This window comes from Centrocercus urophasianus, unplaced genomic scaffold, assembly GCF_019232065.1.
Source record: "Centrocercus urophasianus isolate 14NV4802_14NV808 unplaced genomic scaffold, USGS_Curo_1.0 seq_21, whole genome shotgun sequence".
NCBI classification, from domain to species: domain Eukaryota; kingdom Metazoa; phylum Chordata; class Aves; order Galliformes; family Phasianidae; genus Centrocercus; species Centrocercus urophasianus.
In genome coordinates, this window is record NW_024884767.1 from 6,657,572 (window position 1) to 6,679,027 (window position 21,456).

Genomic DNA, 21,456 nt, shown 5'->3' on the forward strand with positions numbered 1-21,456 from the left:
CTTTCCTTTCCTTTCCTTTCCTTTCCTTTCCTTTCCTTTCCTTTCCTTTCCTTTCCTTTCCTTTCCTTTCCTTTCTTATTTTTTTTTTTGTGTCATATTTCACAGTGTGATCCAGGCAGTTAATGAATAGCCACTTTTTTTAAGTGGAGCTTTCAAAAGGAAGATAAGATCCACAGACAATGCCATTGATCCGGCAGTTGGAGAGAATCTCTAGAACAAAGGGGCTTTTCCATAATTCTGGACCAAACTTCTCTGTCCCTCCTACCAGCAGAAAATGAAAGACTGAAGAACTGATCCCACTTGGTCGCTGAGAAAGAGAAGACTACTGGATCTAGAAACACAGCCCCGGCAGGGCTATGTCAGGGCAATTAGAGCTGTAAGATGCTGCTACCACTGTCAGCCTTAATCTGTGCGTTGATGGGCAGCACAAAATCCAAGTTACAGCCCACAGGAAGCACAGCCAGTGAACCCATATTGCTTTGACAGTTGCACTCATCTAGAAATAATGCAAAACGTTATTTAGATGTATACATCACGACCCTGTGCTCTAGGAAGAAAACAATCTAATGAGGGGCTGGGAGACTCCTTGCAGAGAGCGAGCAGCGAAGAGACTTCTCCCCCTTCCTCCTCTTACAATTCTTCGTATTTTATCCTATTGGAGCGCCGCATTGGGGCTGGCTTCACTGAGCTGTTCTTTGCCTCCACTGCTTCACTGAAGAACTTGAAAATGGATGGAAAACTCTTCCAGGAAGTCAGTTCATGACGCTCCGTACCTGCAAAACAAAGTCACAGGATGAGTCACTTCATGGTGGCCTGTGCATTGCAGCAAACCTGCACTGCAGCCATAGGCATATGGCACACAGTGGTTGGGCTTTGCTTGTGTCAGAATGGCAGGAGTCCAGAGGTGTGTCTGTCCAGGAAACAACTGTGCCCCATGATGATTGGCTCCATGGAAGCACCTCTTCTGTCCAACTGAGAAGAGCTGGTGTACTTAGTCCTGTACCTTTTTTTGTTTTTCACAGCTTTTAGCTTGATACATGGATGTTAGCAAAAACAGAGGCCAGACTTCAGCAACAACCACTGCAAGATGATGGTGCTTCCTTCCTCAAAATAACCAAACCTGACATATGGGCAGAAAGTCAGTGTCATTCCACTCCTCCTTCTGCATCCCACTCAACCATACCTCTCCGTTTGCTGGGTATTTCTATTGCTTTACAAGTATTTCCTTGAACGCGTGCCGCATTCGCTCGACTTACAAAAACAAACAGCAAAATGCCCCAAATCAACCCAAGAGAAGCGCTCACCTTTCCGCGGAGCCGAGCACCGGGGAAGTGCTGGGATCTCTTCCTGGAGACCCCAGTTACGTGGAAGTCTCTGGATCCCAGGCCTCTGTTTGATACTTTAGCATTGTTAATGATAATTCTTTAGTCTGTAATAGTAGGTCATTGCTATGGTTACTCTACAATGGCGCAACACTTCACTTTCCCCTTCAGCTATTCGCTGAGACCCAGTAACCACATTTGTTGCCTAGCAACAGTTTTGTGACAGTACCGCGATCTGGGGGTGACGACAAGGAAGGACGTGGTAGGCCAGCGGGGACAGCAGGCACAGAGCCTTGTCCTGTAGGACTCTCACCCGTGTCCCAGCACAGGAGACGAGCCCTCGGCACGGCTGGTGTCACCGCGGTGCCTGGAGGCCTCCCTTGGTGCCTCGCCAGGCAGTGCCACATGTGCGTCACCTGCCAGAGCGGGTTTTATGGATGGACTGCATGCCGGAGTGCAGACAGACGGTGCTCCTGACACAGGTCCCCTCGCACACCTGTGTCACACACATGGAGCGCCGTGCAGAGCCCCGCCAGGCACAAGGCCTCACAGATGGCTCCCCAGGCCCGCACCAACACAGAGCTGGCGCCATCGCCTGCCTGCAGTCATCCCCTTCTGTCCCTGTCGCATTCATGTGCATTAATATCTGCTGGATTCAATTAGGTGAAAATACAGCAGCGAACATTATGCTTTTCTTTCTCTCTCTCTCTCTCTCTCTCTTTTTTTAATCAACAACGTTCCTCCTTTGTGAAAGGGCCATCCAGAAACAAAGAGTGACAAAACAATAAGTTTCAGAAGCCTCCCCTTCCCTTTCTCTGCCTTGCCTTCTCCCATGCACTCTCCTCATTTCCTCAAGAGAGATCAGGCTCACATTCACTGGTGTTACTGAAACTGATTAACCTAAAGCTTTCCTGTAGCAAACCTTCTCAACCCACCCCTCTCAAAAAACAATTCAAGCTTTGAATCTAGAGGGACACAATGATTCAGTGGTCTAAAGCAATTTTAACACTCCCTATTTTCTCCTTCCTAGTGACTATCTTACTGACAGATGAACAATTTCCCTGGTGATAAAATCACTACAATGGCTATTTAGTTTCTGGGATTATGACGATTCTTTGCTTGATTAATACTGCAATAAGAAAAGCTTGCCAAGTATCTGCCTTGGCTCTTTATAGTCATTTAAAGGTCAAATTTTGTCCTTACTTATTCACATTCAACTACCACTAAAGGGAGAGCCCTAAAAATTTAACACTGCACAGACTGTGCATTTATGATTTATATACCAAAGGCTTGGGAAATTTGACAGAAGTGAGAAGAGTTATGTCCTCAGGGTGATGACAGACTTGGCCATAACATTTTTGCCAGAGGAAAAATATCATTGATGATTGCAATCTCAGTTGTGCATTTTGTAGTAGACAAATCTAAATTAAATGGGTGAGAAGCCATCTATTTTCTGATGGAAATAATCGTTTGTGAGGGCCATATAATAAGAAGCTTCTGTACTACAGCTAAGATACTCTAAGGTATATATCCTCATAGTGCTCACTAATTTCAACAAATGTGATTATAAATTGCACAACTCAAAACACCACATTAAGCAATGGTTTGGACGTATGGACTGTGGTGTAACAAAAAGATGTATGCAAACTGCTACATGTGGCAGACAGCTGGAACATCCTAAACTATGCTAGGTCTACCGCTGTAGAAGGACAAAATCCATCAGTCTTACTTCTCCCAACCCGAAAGAGACCCAGAAGGGGGTGCCAAAGGGGTCACTCGGAGACATACAGATGGATGTGAAATAGTACTGGGGAATCACCAGCATGGCACAGTAAAAAAAACACAGAAAGAGGGTTTGAGAGAAAAGTGACCTCCTGCTTCCAGTGCAAGAGGATGTAAGGAGAGATACATTTGTGTTTTATCAAATGCAGAACACGGTCAGGGAAGAACTCCAAAAGTGGATCGAGCAATATGTGAGGTAAAGTGAGTAATGTAAAACAGTGAACAAGGTACAAGAATCGATTTATACACTGCAAGAAAGAGATACTGACAATTGGAAATAATGTAGACTTGACGATACGGTTGTAAATACAAAAACTCAGATAAGGGAATACTCGCTAAAATTTAATATACAAATCACCAGGTCTGGATGACATGCATCTGAAGGTCTTCAGGGAATCAGTTAATGAACTTGCTGAACTACTGGCAATTATTTCTGAGAATTCATGCACAATCAGGTAGGCACCAAAGGACTGTGATGGGGGGAGGAAAAAAAAACAATGTTAATCTGAGAAAAGAAAGATTAAATGAAATTAACACACATAATATTTATGTTTGAATGCTATTAAAGCAAGACATCTGAAAAACAAAAAGCAACCCTCCCCCCAAAAAACAAACAAAAAAACCCCAACAACCCTGAAAGTACCTTTAGGGTAACAGAAGCCTGAAAACAAAACAGGATCACATTTAACAAGAACAAAAAGAACCAATTTCAATCGCCTCACAAAAAATGGTGGGCAAAAGATAAACCAATTTCTGCACAGGTTAATCTGTGTGGGAGTAACCTGAGGAGTCACAAGTTATTATGACCCTCCTTATCTGGTAAGCTGCCATTGTCCTTGCCTCTTGTGCATCAGTATTCTTTGCTCCAACATGGAGTCTTCACCAAGCCTGAGATTTCTGGGGCCAGATCCAGCCCTATGTGACTCCTTACACATACCATGGACAAGTGCTTCTGCAGGCATCCTACAGCACTCAGCATGAGCGCACTGGTGATGCCTGTGCTGCTCTTGTGGTGACCACAGTAACCAGGTGGCCATGGTGCCCATGTAGGTTCAGGCTCTACCTGTGGGGCTCTGGCCAGTATCTCACCCCAGTATCATCCCTCACCTCATCACACACTAGGGCTTCATGGTCTTGTGAGTAAGTGCTGTTGCACCTCTTGGAAAGAGGTGAGAGCACTTGAGAAGGTAACTAATACATAGTGATGCAAGGTGGAAAATATATCTATGGTGTCCCAGTGGGACTGGTATTATGGCTCAAGTCTTTTAAACATGGCCATTAGGGAGTGATCTAAGAAAATAATGAGACTGCTTATTATTTAACTGGATGAATTAAAAGATGACACACTGAATAGGAGATAAAGCAAAAGGAAGAGACAGAGAAAAAATAATAAAATTAATAAAGTAGAAGGGGTCTAAATGGGTAGAAAAAATGCCAAAGTGAAAAGAAATACGAAGTTTGGACTGACGACTGCAGAGGTGACTGTGTGTTGTGGCCAGGTGCACAGCGAGCACAGGCATGCAGCCATCATTGCTGTTTCTCCACTTTGCTCCCACCCAGGAAAGCTGTCCTTTGGTGGCACCGGGAAGGAGCACTGCCTGCCTGTGTGCTGCCACTGCCATCACTTGCTCTGGCGCAGCAGCAAGTCGGTCACTGTGGTCACCAGCTGTGCAGCACAAAGGTGCCCCCCTGCTGTTCCTGCCCACTGCTCGGCACAAAAACCTCCTCCCGTTGTGTTTAGAAGTGCACAGCACAATGGTGACTCCCCACGAGAATGACACGATGTGTGGGACAAAGGTTTCCCATGCTGCACAGGAGCAGAGAGTCCTCGAGGCACGGCTCTGTACTGAGGCACATCTGCAGAGAAAGGTTTCCAGGTTGAAAAGTTTCTCCACAGATATTAGCCACAACGCTGACCCAGGGTCTGATTCTTTAAGCAGCAGTTCAATACTTCAATACCACAGGCTTCAAAAAGCATTAAGGGTGCTCCATGCCTCAGGATTTACTCCTTGATGGAGGAGAGAGCCTGGCTGTTCTCCATGGAGCATCTCACATGGTGGAAAGCTTCCAGCTGGTGTTGATAGGAGTGGATCCTATGCCAGCTGCCACATCAGACCTTGTTCCCCATCACATTGCTCGCCTCTGTGCTTGTGGAGCCAAGCTTTGAAACACACTGGTGCAAAGAGCCTTATCAAAGCTCTCTCTGAATGTTTCAAAGGGTGAAAGGCAGCCTTCTGGGGCCATGTGCACAAACAGTAGCAATTTAAAACTTAGCAAGTGTGTTTTATTCATATTTACACAATGCGGAGAAGCAATGCCATTCATTCTCCTTTTACAAACAAATGAACAAATCAGCAGTCACATTCCCCTCTGACCCAGTGATGCAAATACCATTCAGAAGGATTTAATGGAAATTTATCTTTCTTTCTCCCATGATGCAGACACACACAAATTAAAGTCTTCATGTAAGACTTTATGCTCTTACATATACCATTCTGCAATAGTGTTACAGTGTGATTATACCATTCATATCTTCACGTGTATGTGAGAAAAAAAAAACATTCCTGCCTATGATGCTACTAAATGACTTCTATATCACAGTTATTTCTAAACAGGTATTTAACTTTTTAACCTTTGGCTGTGTGAGATGTTATCCAGAATGACAGGTTTAACTATTTTTAATTCATAAGGTTTCTTCATTTACTATTCTTGGAGAAGGATCCCTTGGATCTGTACAAAGTGGAGTGTGCTCTGTGGAAATTACCATGTCTGCTGAGTCTGTTTTGCTCTACTGAAGTAAACTTCCGGATCTCAAACCCCAAAACAGAAGACTCTCTCAGAGCATCATGAGTAAAGCCAAGGAAAAAGGAGACTTAATAAATGTCTTGTTTAAAGTCATTAAATGCTTCTGACAAGGAGCACAAGAGCATCAGGAAAAACATTGGAAAGGAGTCTATTAGCTCAAGATGCTCTGAGAGAGAACTGACGATCTTAGGAGCTTCTACATACGCTGTAGACCTCTGAATGGTGAAGAAAGGTAAAAGCTTGGGAAAAATTAAGAGAGAAGCGATAAACCAATTAATGAAATGGAAGCAGTGATTTCTGAGGGGATATTAAAACAAACAAACAAAACAAAAGAAAAAGAACAAAACTTCAGTATGTTTGGTTTGGCTTAGAAGTAATTGTCTGTGGAGCCATGAACATGATAACGATCTAGAAGTGTCTGGGTAGGGAAATTATTCTTTGGAGGAGCCAAGAGGGAAGAACTAGACAAAGCTGAAGAAATAAAAATACAGCTTATGAAGAGGGCTTAGACTCACAGTAAGCTTGTTTAGATGGAATACTCATACAAAGAAAATTGTGGGAAGCTGCTTGGCAAAGCTAGAGAATAGACTACACATACTAAGACATGTTATGCTAAGTTATTGTCTCCCATGACATGTCAGTGTTTATTTTTGTCGGCCATTTATTATCTCTAGTATCTTTAATGGAACAGCAGAAACAGAGCACTAAGAATCCCACTGATCCACGATGAAGATTACCTCTGAGCTTCTATATTTGCAGTGTTTTTTTTTTTTTTTCTCTTTTTCCCCCTTATTACAGCACACAACCTACACACAAGGAGCAAGCGGCTTGAAAAGGTAATAAACTTTGTTACATCCTTCTCTCAGCCCACATGTAAAAGATGCAAAAATACATACAAGAGCTGAGTGCAAGCAAGGTTTGTAATGCAAGAAAGAGATTGGAGGCTAACACATCATTGTGGCTCATATTTTCCACCACTCTTCATTAAATATTAAGGGCAGTCCCATGAGCATGGGTCATTTGTTTGCTCCTCTGAGTGCTAACTGGCTAAATAAGTGAAAGTTGTAAGGTCATTCGCATCTGAGCAGAGGTCACTGAAAGCCAAGAAATTTTCTGTTGAGTATGCATTATAAAAAGGAAAGAAAGAGTGCCGAACAGCTATGGAATCTTCCTAGTCAGAGCATGGTTCTGTGGCTGGGACAGAGATGTCATTTCCACCAGTGGAATGGTCAGACTGTAGGCAGCTGCAGTAATGCAAGTGGTATGCAAGTACATTAAAAAACAATGAATCAGAAAAAGGCAACAGCTAAAGTGGAGGCTATTAAAATGGCATTTCAAGAGACAGCAATGTCACAATCCCTGGTTTTAAAGGAGTACCAGGCAGCGGGCTGGCTGTGGGTTGCTCTGGGGAGACTGGTTCCACACAGCAAACCTGTTTACAGGTCCAAAATTTCTCCAAAATCTTTATAAAATGGGCAAGAGCACAGGCAAAAGGGCAAATGAAATTGCTGCAATCTGCCCTGCAGCCTGTGTGGCCACCAGAGACACCATGCTTGAATTGGCCCCAGGCCCCACAACCTGGGGTGGATGAGGACTAGGTGCCAGCACAGCTTCCACAGGGTTCAGCAATGGTGCTGGGACTAGGCCATTTGGCAGATGCAGGGAGGCAGTGGGCAGGACACTGGCTAGCAGTTCATGAGGTCTGCAGCAGACCTGTGTGCTCCAAGAGCCAGGACACAGGAAATGTCGATGAAAACTTGCTGCCAGTGAAATGACACAGATGACTGTCCCTTCAGCCCTACAGTTTTCCAGCCATCACTAGCTTGGTCAGACTGGCAACATGACTCCAAGCAACACTCTTGAACAATGCAGCTCTACGAGCAGTGAATGCTTGCATGAGATCCAAGACTCATCCTTGAGGAAAGGCTCCGATATCAGTACAGCGAAATTATAGGCTTCCAAAACACATGGTAAAGTGGTATTGCCCCCAGAGGTAAGCAGGTGGGGATTGAAATTACACCAACATTTACATTTATGGCTGTTTCTTCACACCTATTTTCATATCTATATCCATATCCAAACCTATACTTAAATCCATATCTATCTATTATCAATATATTTATATCTGTATCTACATCTCCAACATATCTGTATTATCTATACCTACATTCATTTTTGTATTAATATATTTACCTGTATTTACATATAAAAATAAAATTTCTGTCAAATGTGAAATGGAAAGTTCAGATGTCACCACAGGAAAATGTTTTTGAGCTGAGAAAGTACCTATAGAAGTTTTAGAATCTCATGACTCTCATCAAGAGTAGGTTAGGCAAGAGTTTCTTTCTCCATGAAATACCATGGGTGCAGGTGACACATTAAATAACTCCTTGCATTTTTTTCCATCAGTCCTGTTTTTTATTAGTCCGCAATTTTATCAGCTGTATCTAGACAACAGGTAGCACTGATTACATTTGCAAGGTATGTCACAATAACTCTGAGGAATTAGAATAACATACATCAGTGAGACAACTGAATTTCTGAATTTTTTATATTCTTTTTCTTCTATCATGATCTAGAAAAAGAATTATAAAATTGCATCAAAGAGCACAAAGTACTTAGCTTTTGAAAATCATCATCTTCTCAAGCAGGACAAAGGAAGATTATTTTATGAACAAAGGAAATTTTACCTGTTCAATATACCCCGTCCTTCCTGAGAACATAGATCCATGTGGCTTCTTCAGAGACCACTATTAAATGTGTATTTATGCTCTGAAACTTCCACAGGTTATAAATCTGAGAAATACTAATTTACATGACCAAACTTGACATACAGCAGTGCCATAAAAGAAGTCAGTGGCATCTTCTTACCCCGACACTTGCCAAGGGAATGTATAACATGGTTTCCAAGGCAGTGCTCACTGCTGCCATGCTTAAGCAGATCAAGATGGTGCAACCCAGACCAGTGGTAGCACCAGGCACTGATGGGCACACAACATTTGACTCATATATCATACTGTGACAGTAACTGCATTAAATTAATTAATGCCAAATGAAATACTTGAGAGGCAGATTTTAAAATGCAACTATTCCAAAATCCCACAGCTTTTCAGTGCTTCTGGTGCACATAAGGCACAGACTTGAAGTTACATTCCTTGCCTGCAAACTCTGCTAACATGGTAGAATGCCACTTATGCACTGGGCATGTGAAAAGACCAGCACTTCGAAAATAGCTAGTCTCCATGATGGTGTTTTATGATTATTTGCTCCTACATAGTAATTGTACCATCAAACATTCAGATGAGAATTAATTATTGGAAATAATTCAGAAAATGCTGATTTCATTTTCCTTCACTGAAGAATATCTCAGATTTTTAAAACCCACCAAGCAGATGAAATTATGTAAATCACCCAAGGAACAGCTGTTCCAGCAGCACGAGCACAAGCTTATCCAGCTTTGGTGCTCCCAAAATACAAGCAGCCCAGGCGATGCTGTAGAAACGGCAGTGCCTGCATCAGCAGCTGGGAAGGGCAGTACTTTAAAGTCCCATGTTATGTGATGGTGCATCTCATCTAAAAAAAAAAAAAAGGAAGAAGATCCTTAATCGCCAGCAGGATAAGCACAGACCTGCAATTGCAATACCACTGTTATAAAGGAAAACAGCTGAACGTAATTTTCTCGCCTTCCATGCGAGAACTGGCGTGGATGCCATGCATAGAAGTGAAGGAAGTCTTTCCAAGACTCTCGTTGATGCAACAAAAGGGCCTGCAGCAAAGACCCAGTGCTCTTATGATTTCACCAAGAATCTGAGTTCAAACGTCATAAGCCTGTAGTGAATAAATTAACTCCTGCACCACCCCTCCCTCAATTTCTGGAAGAACATGTTCATATTAAGGAACATTTCAAAGTGTTTTTTTTTTTTTTTTTTTTCCTGAAGTTTCTCCTTGGATTATAATCTCCTGTCGTACTTTTGTAGGCAAAGGATTGCAGTCGACACAAGCCCAGACTATTTTTAGAGGTACAGGAATAATGGTATTTTACTCTTTTGCTTTCTCCAGTCAAGTGCAGAAGCAGCTCACTCTTCTATTTCCTGCCACTAAAGCTCTCGCAGTCCCTTCTATCACTATAAAAAAGCCCTGCCTTTGAAACGATACCTAACGTAACCCATTCTAACCCAACTCAGCCCAGTCCCTTCATGGTGCCTTTGCCACCTCCCAGCTCCTGCCTAGACCTTCAGAATGTGGCTGCCCCAGCCCAGCCACAGGAAGAGCAATATGCCCTGGTCATCCTCCAGAGGTTAAGTGTGTAATGGTGAAGGAAAGGAAAGCCCCACCAACGCAGATGCCGCATCTGTGATTGTGTTGTACCTCTGAGGAAAGGCTGAGCAAAACTCATCCATCCTCCTGCTGGCTGCGGCGGCCAGAGGATAGGATTAGGGTAAACAAAAGGAAAGATGGGAGTGGGGCATCCACTCACTCTCCCACTAGACACCTGTCCCAGGTGCCATGAACTGCCAGAAAGGACTTAGCACCTTGTGTTGAGAAGTGAAATATAACAGTCTAAACCCAAGTGATCCTGAGGATCCCAAGTCAGCTGCTCACCACTCCCTAATGTGTTTAAACTCCACTGACACCTCGGGTGCCTGATCTTAAAGCTTGTGTCTTATTGCAGCACTGCTTCTGTACATGCTCAGAAACACCTCAAGTTTGACAGGGCAAATACCTTCACAGGTCTCAGGCAGATAAGCCACCCCATAATCCTCATAGGTACAATAAGCCTCAAGAGGGAGGAATGTCCTCTTTACTTCTTCCCAAATCTCTTCTCACTCCTTTTCCTCTATCTGAGACATCTATTAGCCTAAGAGGAATTTCTGAGTTTCTCTCCCTAAATTTATCTACCTTCTAGCTCTTTCCAAGACCTTGCCCACCACATACCACTTAATTCTTGTTGCTTCTCATCCACTCACCTAGCCTATCTCTCAGTTCCTCACATCCACCACAGTTCCTCCCTTCCTCTGACTCTTCTTCAAAGAGGTCTGACTCAGATCTTCTCAATCTTACTGTAAAGCAAAATCTGAGATCTGCTTTTGGCTGGTATTTAGAAAACCCAGTCATAGGCCACACTAACCATTCAAGTGTAATGGTGGGGCAGGAAAAAGAGGACACATTCACGAAAATACAGCAACCCTACTCTGAATGGTAGGGTGACTTAGTGGAAAGGCGAGATGCCTGTGTTTCATCACATAACAAATGCAGTTTAGAATTCAAGTTCTGGAGTCACTGACAGACTTTGGATATTCATTTGGATAAAATCTGAATTAAAAAAAGAAAAAACCTCTATAAGAAAACAACAGCTAAAAAAAAAAAAAGAAAAAGCAAAGGGAAGGAGACAGTGCCATTTCACCAATTAATTTACAGTGATACAGTGAGCATTAACCTTCTTACATTAATGTGATCCTTGCTGGTCACTGTGAATGAACATTCTTGAAACAGGCCAGGGACTGACCCCAGACTGTGAGATTTTATGGACAACGATCATCGTTGTGGGTCAAGTACAGCTGCGTTGCAATCATAAAATTAATAACCTCTATACCAGCAGCTTTACATGTGGTAGTCTCTGAAGAGTGCTATTTCTGTAACTCACAGCCTTTGGAGATGTTATTTATAATTTATATGCAATCTGAAGTGCAAAGATTTTTCTCTCCTGCAAGTCATGGTGATCAATACAGGTCTGCACCCATTACAGCCCAGCGAGGAGAAGTGTGTGGCTGGGACTGGCTCACAAAGGCAGCTCTGCTGAAGTACTCGCCCTTTCAGCCACCTTCAGAATTTGGGCTGGAAACGCAAATAAAGCAAAGGAATTCTTTGTAAGGGTGCCATCCCAGCTATTAGTGTTGCCAACTAAATTAATTACATATTTGCCTTAGAACTTCCCAGAAACTTCAATTTTCTGGCATGCTTTTCAGGAATTCCAGACTTTTACACCCTAATTTGTAACACACCAGGACTCAATGCTTGATACTCTGAAGTTTCCACATTGTGGAAACCTTCAATTTAAGACTAAGCACCAATTTGCAGAGGCTTTGCAGATGTGAATTACACTAAATTTAACGAAGCTGAGTAATATCACACTTCCCATGACATAACCTCAGCAGTGTCATCAGAGGGAGCTGCGCAGTGTAATGCGGCAGGGAGGGAAGCCAAAGGCAGTCATATCTCTGGTGAGACGAGTAGATTGGGTGTGAGCAGGGTGGGGTGACCCCTGCCAACGCCTGCCTGAGATCCTCTTCCTGGGGAGTCAGACGCATGAGTGTGTGTGAGAGATGTGTCTGCCACTGGCAGTGGGAAGAACTCACAGTCTGGGATGGACACGGGGGAAATGTTAAGTTAGTGATGGCAAGAGGGAGAAAAAAGCCTCAAAAATAAGACTTTCATTCTGTTTTTTCCAAGTGTTTCTGAGTTGTGGATGGAGAGGGCTCAACAGGGTGAAGGACAGATGTGGGTTGCTCCTGGAGGAACTGCATAGCATGTTCTGCCAGAAATCCTCAGGAGTTGCAAGACAGGACGGGACAGAAGTCAACCTCCAAATCAGGGTCTTTCTGCAAACCAAGTTTTAATCACCCAGCTGCAGAACTGAAAAGTTTCTGAGTACTTTCAACGTTTATCTCCATTTGGGAGATCAAATTTCTTCCAAGATGGGGACTGATTTGCTATCTCCACTGATATAAGAGAAAAAAAAAATACATCAAGCTCCAAAACTTGATGTTGCAGTCATTTCAATGCTAAGCAAACAACTTATGATTTCCCTGCCAGGCAAAGAAAAAAAAAAAAAAAGAGAGAAAACAACAAGGTTAATGACCTTGTTGCATTTCTAAATAAAGATTCTTGTTTCAAAATATTGGCCTGACCTAACAATTGGCCTTTCTGTCTTCCAACAGAACCCGTGCTGCTAAGTCAGGCTGCCAAATAATCAGAAAAAGCATGCAAGGAACTTCATGTCATGACAGGGATCTTCTGTCAGGCACTCCACGGGTTCTGAAGAAAACTTTAGTTTAGTCTCTCTCAGCTGGAACGATGGTAAACCGTGGGAGCTGGAGATGCAAAAGCAAGAAACTGCCAGGAAAGTGTGTTTGGAAGTGGAAGAGAGATGAAGTATTTAAATGAGTTTTGAAACTTGTATCAAATTATTTTTTTTCTTACATTGAAAATCTTAACTTTTTTTCAGAAAATTAAAACAAAATGAAAAGAAGTTGTCAGGGTAATTTCTCTCTGAAGAATCGCTGAACTGGAATGATGTCATCTTGCATTAAAATTATCAGTTATTGCCACAGTTGGCCTACAAGTATTATATTAAAAAAGCAGGAAGAAAATCACTTAAATACATTCAGGGAATTCTTTTGTTTGTGCCCCATGCATATCTTCTAATACTTATTGCTCCAACTTGGCTTGGTTTGCCTAAAACGCTGTAGGCTGTTTTTTTCAAAACAATTCTAAAACAACTGTTGATATATTAGGGAAAAAATGCATGGGGAAAAACAAGATTGAGGTGGGAGCTGAAGTTCTTCTAAATGAGAACAATATCAGCACGCACAAATGCACAGACAAGCACAGTTTGACAGTCACTGCTCATAAAAGATCCTGCAAGGAGTTAATATAAAAACTAAATCTCCTGTAGAGGGAAGTTGGAGGGGAGCTCATATACAAGCACTTAAGGAAAACTTGCACTGCGGCTGGAATACATGCAGTGTGTTCCCTGTTAGTCTAGGGATAAATGAAATGTTATAGCCACGATATATTGCTGCATTAAATTATGAAAACACTTTTTCAGTCTTTTGTGAAAAGAGAGAATCTATGACTAACTGAAAAGCAAAGAACTCTCAGTCAACACCATGCCCATCTGTTATGGCATGCTTTTCAGTTCCAGTACCACAATGACATGAATGTTTAGTATTTGTGCAGCTGTAACTGCATTATGCAGAAGCCTCATTGAGGCTTTGCTGTGCAAATACTCCACATCTTCAGATGCTTCAGTACTGCTTTGCCACTGGAAGACTGTGGCATTGCTTCAGTTGGGAAGAGAGGGCAAATCAAAGGGATAGACACTGTACATACAGGATTTGCTCCCACATGGGCTGCTTCATGAATCCAGGAAACCACCCCCTGCTTAGGAAACTTTGCCCCAGGTTTTGGTCTGTGCATTGGAGCATCTGTAAAGGGCAGGACAGTGAGGAGTGGGCCTGTGGGAGATTACTAGCCTTCTCTTCCTTCAGAGGGCTCACACAGCAAGGCAAACGCATCACTGCACCATGTTTCTGTGGGATGTGCCTATGGTATATCTCTCTAAGGCACTGCTGCTGGACTTGCGCACAGCACTGCCCGAGTTTGAATTCCAATGTGCATAGCAATACTTGGATTAAGTTTCACAGCAGAAGTGTTCCAGCAAAAAAAAAAAAAGAAAAGAAGAAAAAAGGAAAATAAGAATATAATAAATTTATGACAGGCATTCTTAGCAAATCAAATAGATACAACAGCTTTGGTTAGGGCTGGGAAGTGCTAAAGCCAAATGCATCCTCAGGACATCCATTGCTTAATGTGGCTTTTTGAGATACAAAAAGCAGACACTTTTAAATTGGGTTTGGTATCCCAAATGGGTCATGGAGATATTTCTATCTGACTTTTGAGTATAAAGCAAGTAGATCCTTTGTAGTTAGGGATCTCCATAGTTTCCATTATAAGAACTTGTTTTCAGTTGCTTATAAATTTTGCCAAGCAAAGTATTTGGGATGAAAATTCCCATGCTCTGTCTTCGCCTCAGGGTGATAATTATTATTTTTTTTATGTTTCAACTAAAAGGATTTAGTCACTTCAGGAAATAAGATTGAGGAAAAACATGTTTTGCCTCTGATGGGAAGAAGAAAAGAGAAAATAAAAATAAAGCCTTACAAGAACTCAACTGAGCAGCTCCTGCATCTCTATTCTTCACAGTCAGCTTGAAATTTGGAAAGTATGGTCCCTGTTGTCCTTTTGCAGTATCCCATGAAAAACCACCCAACTTTTCCTAGTCACAACCCATTAAGTCTCATTTGCATGTACTCAGCAGAAAGGCCTTAGAATTTGGCAGCTAGAATTGGCCTTGGGTAGCTCTGAAGACGCTGATTGCAATAAGCAAACTCCAGCCTTAGGACACTTGCTTATGGGCAGAGCTTCCATCCACAGTACTCAGAGCTTTGAGTAGTGTCTCTTGAAGGTCCCTTGTGTCTTTTTCCACCAGGCTCCTCTGCTGACATACAGTTGTCACCTGGGAGTGGAGATATCTGGCTCAAAGAGACTGGGCTTTTGTAGCAGAACTTGAAATAATTTCATTTTTAATGATGTACAATGAGGAAATTAAGGAGGATGTAATACAGTTTGGATATGGGAAACTCATGTAATATAGTGCTTTGAAATGTATGCTTGCCATTACACAGATAGTGATTGAAATTATTAGGCTGAAAAATATATATTTAAAGTGGAAACTGATGACTACTTTAAAGAACATCAATAGGGAATTAATGTCACTAGGGGAGAGAAACCTGCATGATTTCCCAAGTCTTGAGGAGGGTTTTAAGCACCTGCAGAGACAAGCCTCACCACATGTACACATCCTAAAGCACTCAGTCAAGATGTCTCTCCAACCTCTCCCATGGAAAAACCTGGTTCATGCAGCTTCTTATGTCAGAAGTTTCCAGGTCACCTAACTTCCCAGAAGCCGAAGTTCCCTCTGATGGTTAGGTCATTCCCCTGCACCGAGAGTTCCTCTGCCCCCTGTAAGGCGCTGCAGCCTGCCATGAGGCCCCCCCTCAGCTTCTCTGCTCTGTGCTGAACAAACCCAGGGACATCAGCTGCTCCTCACGTGTATAAAATACAAAATGTTTGCACTTTCTCATTGTTCACTCCAGCATGAGCTTGAACTGATTGGGCAATACTCTGAGCATTTCGTAAATTGCTGGAGTGGCTGGTCACTAAAAGCAGTATTGTTCTGTAATTGCATCACGTGCATCTCTGGTCTCATTCTGAAAGCACGCTGGAGGGTCTTTGATGAACAGTTACTTATTTGAGGTTTGGTTAACAAAACAGTGAAAAAAGAAAATGAACAAATGAAAAAGCAGTATAGAGAGGCACACACGGCACCATAAAGGTAGTAACAGATAGTTGTAATGATAACCTTATCAGAAAGAATCTGTGCAGCTAAACTTTTATGTGGAACGACTTTTATTATGCCACGACGTGTGTTTTGGAGTGACAACCACACATTGAACCTTTTCCTTGCTTCAGCTATTAGCATTTGTTTTTTGTGTGCTAATGTGATAGTATTCTTTGAATGAGATAAGAAGGAAGGGTGACACAGCCACAGGCCACTTCACAGTAAACGGAATCAATTACCCCCAAACAACAATTTAATTGATCAATTTCAAATACAGAAATTCTGCTGAGTCCACTGAAGTCATAAAAGGCTCAGTTTCAAAAGCAGACATGTAATACTAACACAAAACATGTGACAGGCCGGGCAAATTATAAAGGCATTAATCTGCCCAAGCAAGCAATCACCTGCATAAGCATTCATGTTCAGTGTCATATTTATAGCAATTACACCGTTTGTGCTTCATAATATCATTCCGAAAGCACAGCACACTTTGCACAACTTCTATCTATGTTTATGGCCAGCATCTTTTAAACATAATCAACTACTGTTTGCTCCTTTGATTATAACATATCTCCCAACGTGGCAGTGGGTGATGTTGCTGTACGCACTCATATGGACATTTCTTGCTCATCACCATGATGCCACATATTTACTCAGTGTGATACAAAAACTGCTAATGCCAAAATCCCAACTATTAGTTGCTCCAAGTTGTCATAATACCAAAGCATTGTGATTTACTCCAGGCAAGACACCACCTACACATCAACCTGTACCACTCTAATTTAAATTTATATGAAAATACTGGAGCCTGTAAGAAAGAAGGAATAAAGGAAAATGACACCTTCTTTCCTTCCATGGGCAAATGCACATGTCCCAGTTGACAGTGCTCTGGTGTGCATCAGCTTCTCACGTATTTGGTAAAAACTCTGCCATTATTCTTTGACTTTTCAGGATAAGAACTCTTCTACCCTTTGTTCAATGCAAACTTCAATGCAAACTGGGCAGTAGCACAGAAGTTTCTCTCTTAAATGGCTGTATTCCATGTATTTAACTTGCTAAAGCTAGAAATTGGGCAGCTAACATTTTACAGAAAGCCAAATCTCCACGAGACACAAATCAATTTGAGCAACAGTCATTGGGTGTTATTGACATTCCTGGGTTTTGCATATTTGCCTTTTCAAAACAAGTTCCCCAAATTTGAAGTAATGTCATTAAGTACAGCAGACTACTTGATAGGCTTCTACAGTAACAGGCAGCATAATGAATTTTCTTTAAAGGGCTCATAGTATGAATGCTGAAATAAGGCTCATTTTTACTTAATGTGGATAAAATGTGTGAATAAAGTGTGAAAAATACGAAGTAGGAATAAAAACAAGACTAAAAGAATTAGGCTTTTCACTCTTTAAAAATAAATACTGGAAAATTGTTTCATTTAATAAAATTGCCAGCTTTGCAATCCTTATAGCTCCTCTATAGTCCCTTTAAATAAAACAAAGATATATCATTACACAAGCAGCAATATAAATCTGTTCCTCTCTGGGATTTGTGTGAAAAGTAATGTTTAAGCCACAGACTTACAACAAGTTTTGGCTGTGATGAAAAACTGGGACTTTCAGAAAGCTCCAGCAAGAATGAAATACTCTGTATTTGCTAATAGTACTTAAACACAACGTCCTGCACCTTCCTGTGCATGAAGTTTGGCTCATGACCCACAGTTCTGAATGTGTGCCTAACAAATACAGCCCTCACTCTGGGGGAGTACAAGGAACTGAAGGAATCAAGCAAATAAGCATGGGAAGTTCTTCCGTGTCTGATGCTCTGTGGATCTCCCAAGATTTATCTCCTCTCCTGGGAATCTGAAATGGTGTGGCATGGAACCAGATGACAAAGATCCCTTTCAGCACCACCCATTTTCATTCACTACATTAAAAATAAAACCAGCAAGATTCTTGAACAGCTACTTCGTGTCCCAGATCGCCTTAGGAAGAACTGGCTGAAGTCAAGCTTGCTGAGCTCTACCCCAATCAGGGTACCCACAGTTTTATAGATTTAAAGAACTTAACATTATTTCAGAGTGCCACACTATCACAAAGGGGCATTTTAAATGGGAGTGTTGTGAGTCTGTTGAGCTATCAAAGAAATGTACCAAATTCCTTCATATAAGCTATTCAAATCTGAAATTACTGACGTGTCACTTTGAGGAGGAATTTGGTTTATTATTTGCAAAGCAATCCAGAAAACAGTGAGATTCACAGATGTAAGAACCACTGTTACACTGACTTTGTGACAGTACGTTAGTTTTGTTGTTCCTTTTGTGTCTGCACTAGATAACAAAACTTCATACACTAAGTTGTCTGTAGAGCAACATGTGAAATGCTGCTCTAAGAACTGATAACTCAGTTCAGATACACAACCACGCAGGAGCTGTTTCCTGTTAATCAAAGGCATGTACCTGTAAACACAAGTGTGTACAGCCATTTGCCCTCTTTGCAACAGCCCCACAACTGATGGGGAAAGATGCCAATGTTCTATGACCTCTCTTGCTTGTTTCTCCCCATTGGGCCTGTTCCAGGGGGATTGGATTTTAAATGCCATGTAAATAACACAGAAATTTTAAAATGTCATGAAGTATAAAATGTATACGTAATTTGGAGCATATTTACTTATCCGTGCTCATAAAACATAAAGCCTGTAAATATACACCAGGCATGCCAGTATGTACACGTCTCACATGTACAAATTCATGCTAAACCCATCTGAAAATCTGGCCACATCAGACAAAACTCAACTTTGTCTTGAAAAGTCAGTGTAGGATATCAGTAAAAAAAGTCACATACCTAGTTAAATTGAACTGCAGTATTCATTCATCCTGTACTACAAATTAGCAGATAGTACTCATGTATGCCACCAGCTAATTTTTCTGAACTAAATATTTTTAGCACTGATATTTGCTTTTAGTTGTTATGCATAGTTTTGTATGTATATAAATGTATGTTTGTGGCACAACGTAAACAAGAATTTTGCATTTGAGATCAGCTATCCTGGTGAGTAAATGGCTATGCATATAAACAAATCTGTTCACTACCTTCAAATATTTTTATTTGTCATATAATTATATCATATATATATCTTCACAGATGTATAAAATATATTCTTAGGAAAATTGCCACAGATTGTTGTTGCTTATATTAAGTAAATGGTATATATTTGTGTACTGCTCCATACTCATATACATGAAGCATATTTGTATACATATAGAACTGCCAAATATTTCAGTCCTGTTACCATACAAGCAGGTTGAAATCATTGGGGAAGAAAAAAAAAAAAAACACAAAAAAACTCCACAACAAAAACCAACACAATAATAAGTTACTCTCCAGAGTGCTTTTGACACTGGGATAACAATTTACTTTTCAGAAGATGTACATTGAGAAGCTCTATACTAGAGCTAAGTGAGTGCTAGGTAGCATTGCAGCTAAAGATGCAGCTTTTATCAATCCAATTAAATCAAGTCTTGCTCACACCACAGACTTTGCTCTCACTACCTGCTCTAAACACAGCTCCCCAACTCCTGCCTGGCCTTAACCAGCCACATTCAAGCAGCTCATCAGCATCTGCACTGCCAGTGAAGGCCTGCCACTGTTGCCATTGCTGTCCCACTGGACACAGAACAGAACTGGGATGGTCCCCGTGCTTCCTGATCCTCCAGCTTGGTCCTGCAACTGCTTGCAGAAGCATGTGAACAAAACCTCCTCTGCTGTCTGATGGGCTGCAGACTGTAACACCGTAAGTTCCTGCCCACAAAATGAAAACTAAAAGTGTGCAGAGAAAATAAAACAAAACTCTGACCTTTGCCCATACTTCAGATTTTCTTTTTATCCCCAGTGTGAGGCACTGAAAGCCTAGGTGAGCCACAAAAAGAGACACAAAGTGCATTTTCTGGTGGCTTCAAAAGGGCTTGCTTCAAGCGGTGTTGATGAGATCAAGAGAAAACTCAGGTTCTGAAACAGTGTGGGAGTTTTCAAAACGGAATTTAAATAGCTAAAAGAGTAACAAGGGATGTGAGGTGAATTTCAAAATATTAGCACTAACAACTTCCTTTTTTTAGATAGGATTTCTTTGGCAAATAAAGCTGTTAAGTGATTTCAATAGCATCAATATTATACACAAAATTGTGGTATCACTAATAACAATGAGAAAGAAAAGAATTCTCATGGGAGATATAAAACCAGAGAGCAACAAGTTATACCCTCACTCTCCTAATCCAGACTGCATCATTTTATTTCATGTTTCTTTGAATATTTTAAAAGGCTCATTTTTTCCACCCTAACACCTCCCTCAAGAGCCTTTTAAAAAGCATTCAGAGCACGTCCCCAGACTTACAAAAGTAGACAGTGACAAGGCAGTGGAGGTGATGTTGCATACTGTTTATTGCAGGGAGGGACAGCCCCTGATGCCAAGGCTGAAGCTGAACCAACAGATCAGACCCTCAGGGTCCTGAATTTACATTTCATAAGCTTAATATCTTGCCTGATTTATGATTTGCCTTCTTGAACAAAGAAGGCTGTACTTAACAACTTTACTTTTGTGTGGGTAACTGTTGATCTCAAAGTGGCACATGAAATGCATTTACATCAGCACCGCTAATAGGCCCATAATGATTCTTTATTATGTTTCACTGAAAGGCAACTGAGTGACAGGTAACTGATTTTGTAGATCAAATAACTTTCTGCCACCCCCACACAGTTCCCAGCTGCCGCACACTTGGCACGCCAATACAAATACAGTCATAAAGTAGACAAATATATTATAACTACGTTATTAGATGAGACACAACACAAGGTGCTGGAAGACTGCAAGCCGATTAATACCATGGCAGGGAATTGCAGGGACATGAAACCAAACCTCACAGGGTTTTGGTGCATGACTGGTGCCTGCAAATAAACGAATTTATTTAAACTGTGAGTAAATAAGCCTGTCTGATGGTGTCACAGAGTTGACCAGATCAATCTCTGTCCGTGACAGGGGCGACAGGCCTCTGCCCTCCCCCCCCCCCAGTCCCACACAAAATGGGAAGGAAGGAAGGGAGGAAAAGAACAGCGGCAACAATCTGTGGAGGAAAACTTATTTTACTATAATATTGGAATACAAGATAACACAATATGTACGATTTAATTGAAATTGAGATGAATAAATCAGACAAGATGAGAGAGAGTTCCCGGGACCGATTCAAACCTGAAAAGCTTGGAACGGCTAGGAAAGTACCTCCAGCACCCACTGCAAGGCAGCAAGAGAGCTGGAAGGGCCAGATCCTGTGACTTCTGTAACGTACAGGGATAGGTACCTGGGATTGGGGCAGTGACA

General features: G+C 41.7%; 1 protein-coding gene across 8 annotated transcripts in view; it reads right to left on the reverse strand.

Annotated features, from left to right (window-relative positions):
* Positions 1-20: 20 nt before the first annotated feature.
* The window catches only part of FAM172A (family with sequence similarity 172 member A), a 254,889-nt gene continuing 233,453 nt past the window's right edge, over positions 21-21,456 (reverse strand). For 5 of the 8 annotated variants that reach the window (XM_042823122.1, XM_042823121.1, XM_042823123.1 and 2 more), the window contains one exon: positions 8,305-9,482. In XM_042823122.1, coding sequence (XP_042679056.1) covers positions 9,235-9,482 — 248 coding nt within the window. In that variant the 3' untranslated portion in view covers positions 8,305-9,234. Of the gene's footprint in view, positions 774-3,462; positions 3,575-8,304; positions 9,483-21,456 lie in introns of those variants that run through there. The other 3 variants (XM_042823124.1, XM_042823128.1, XM_042823129.1) reach the window with 2 other exon arrangements.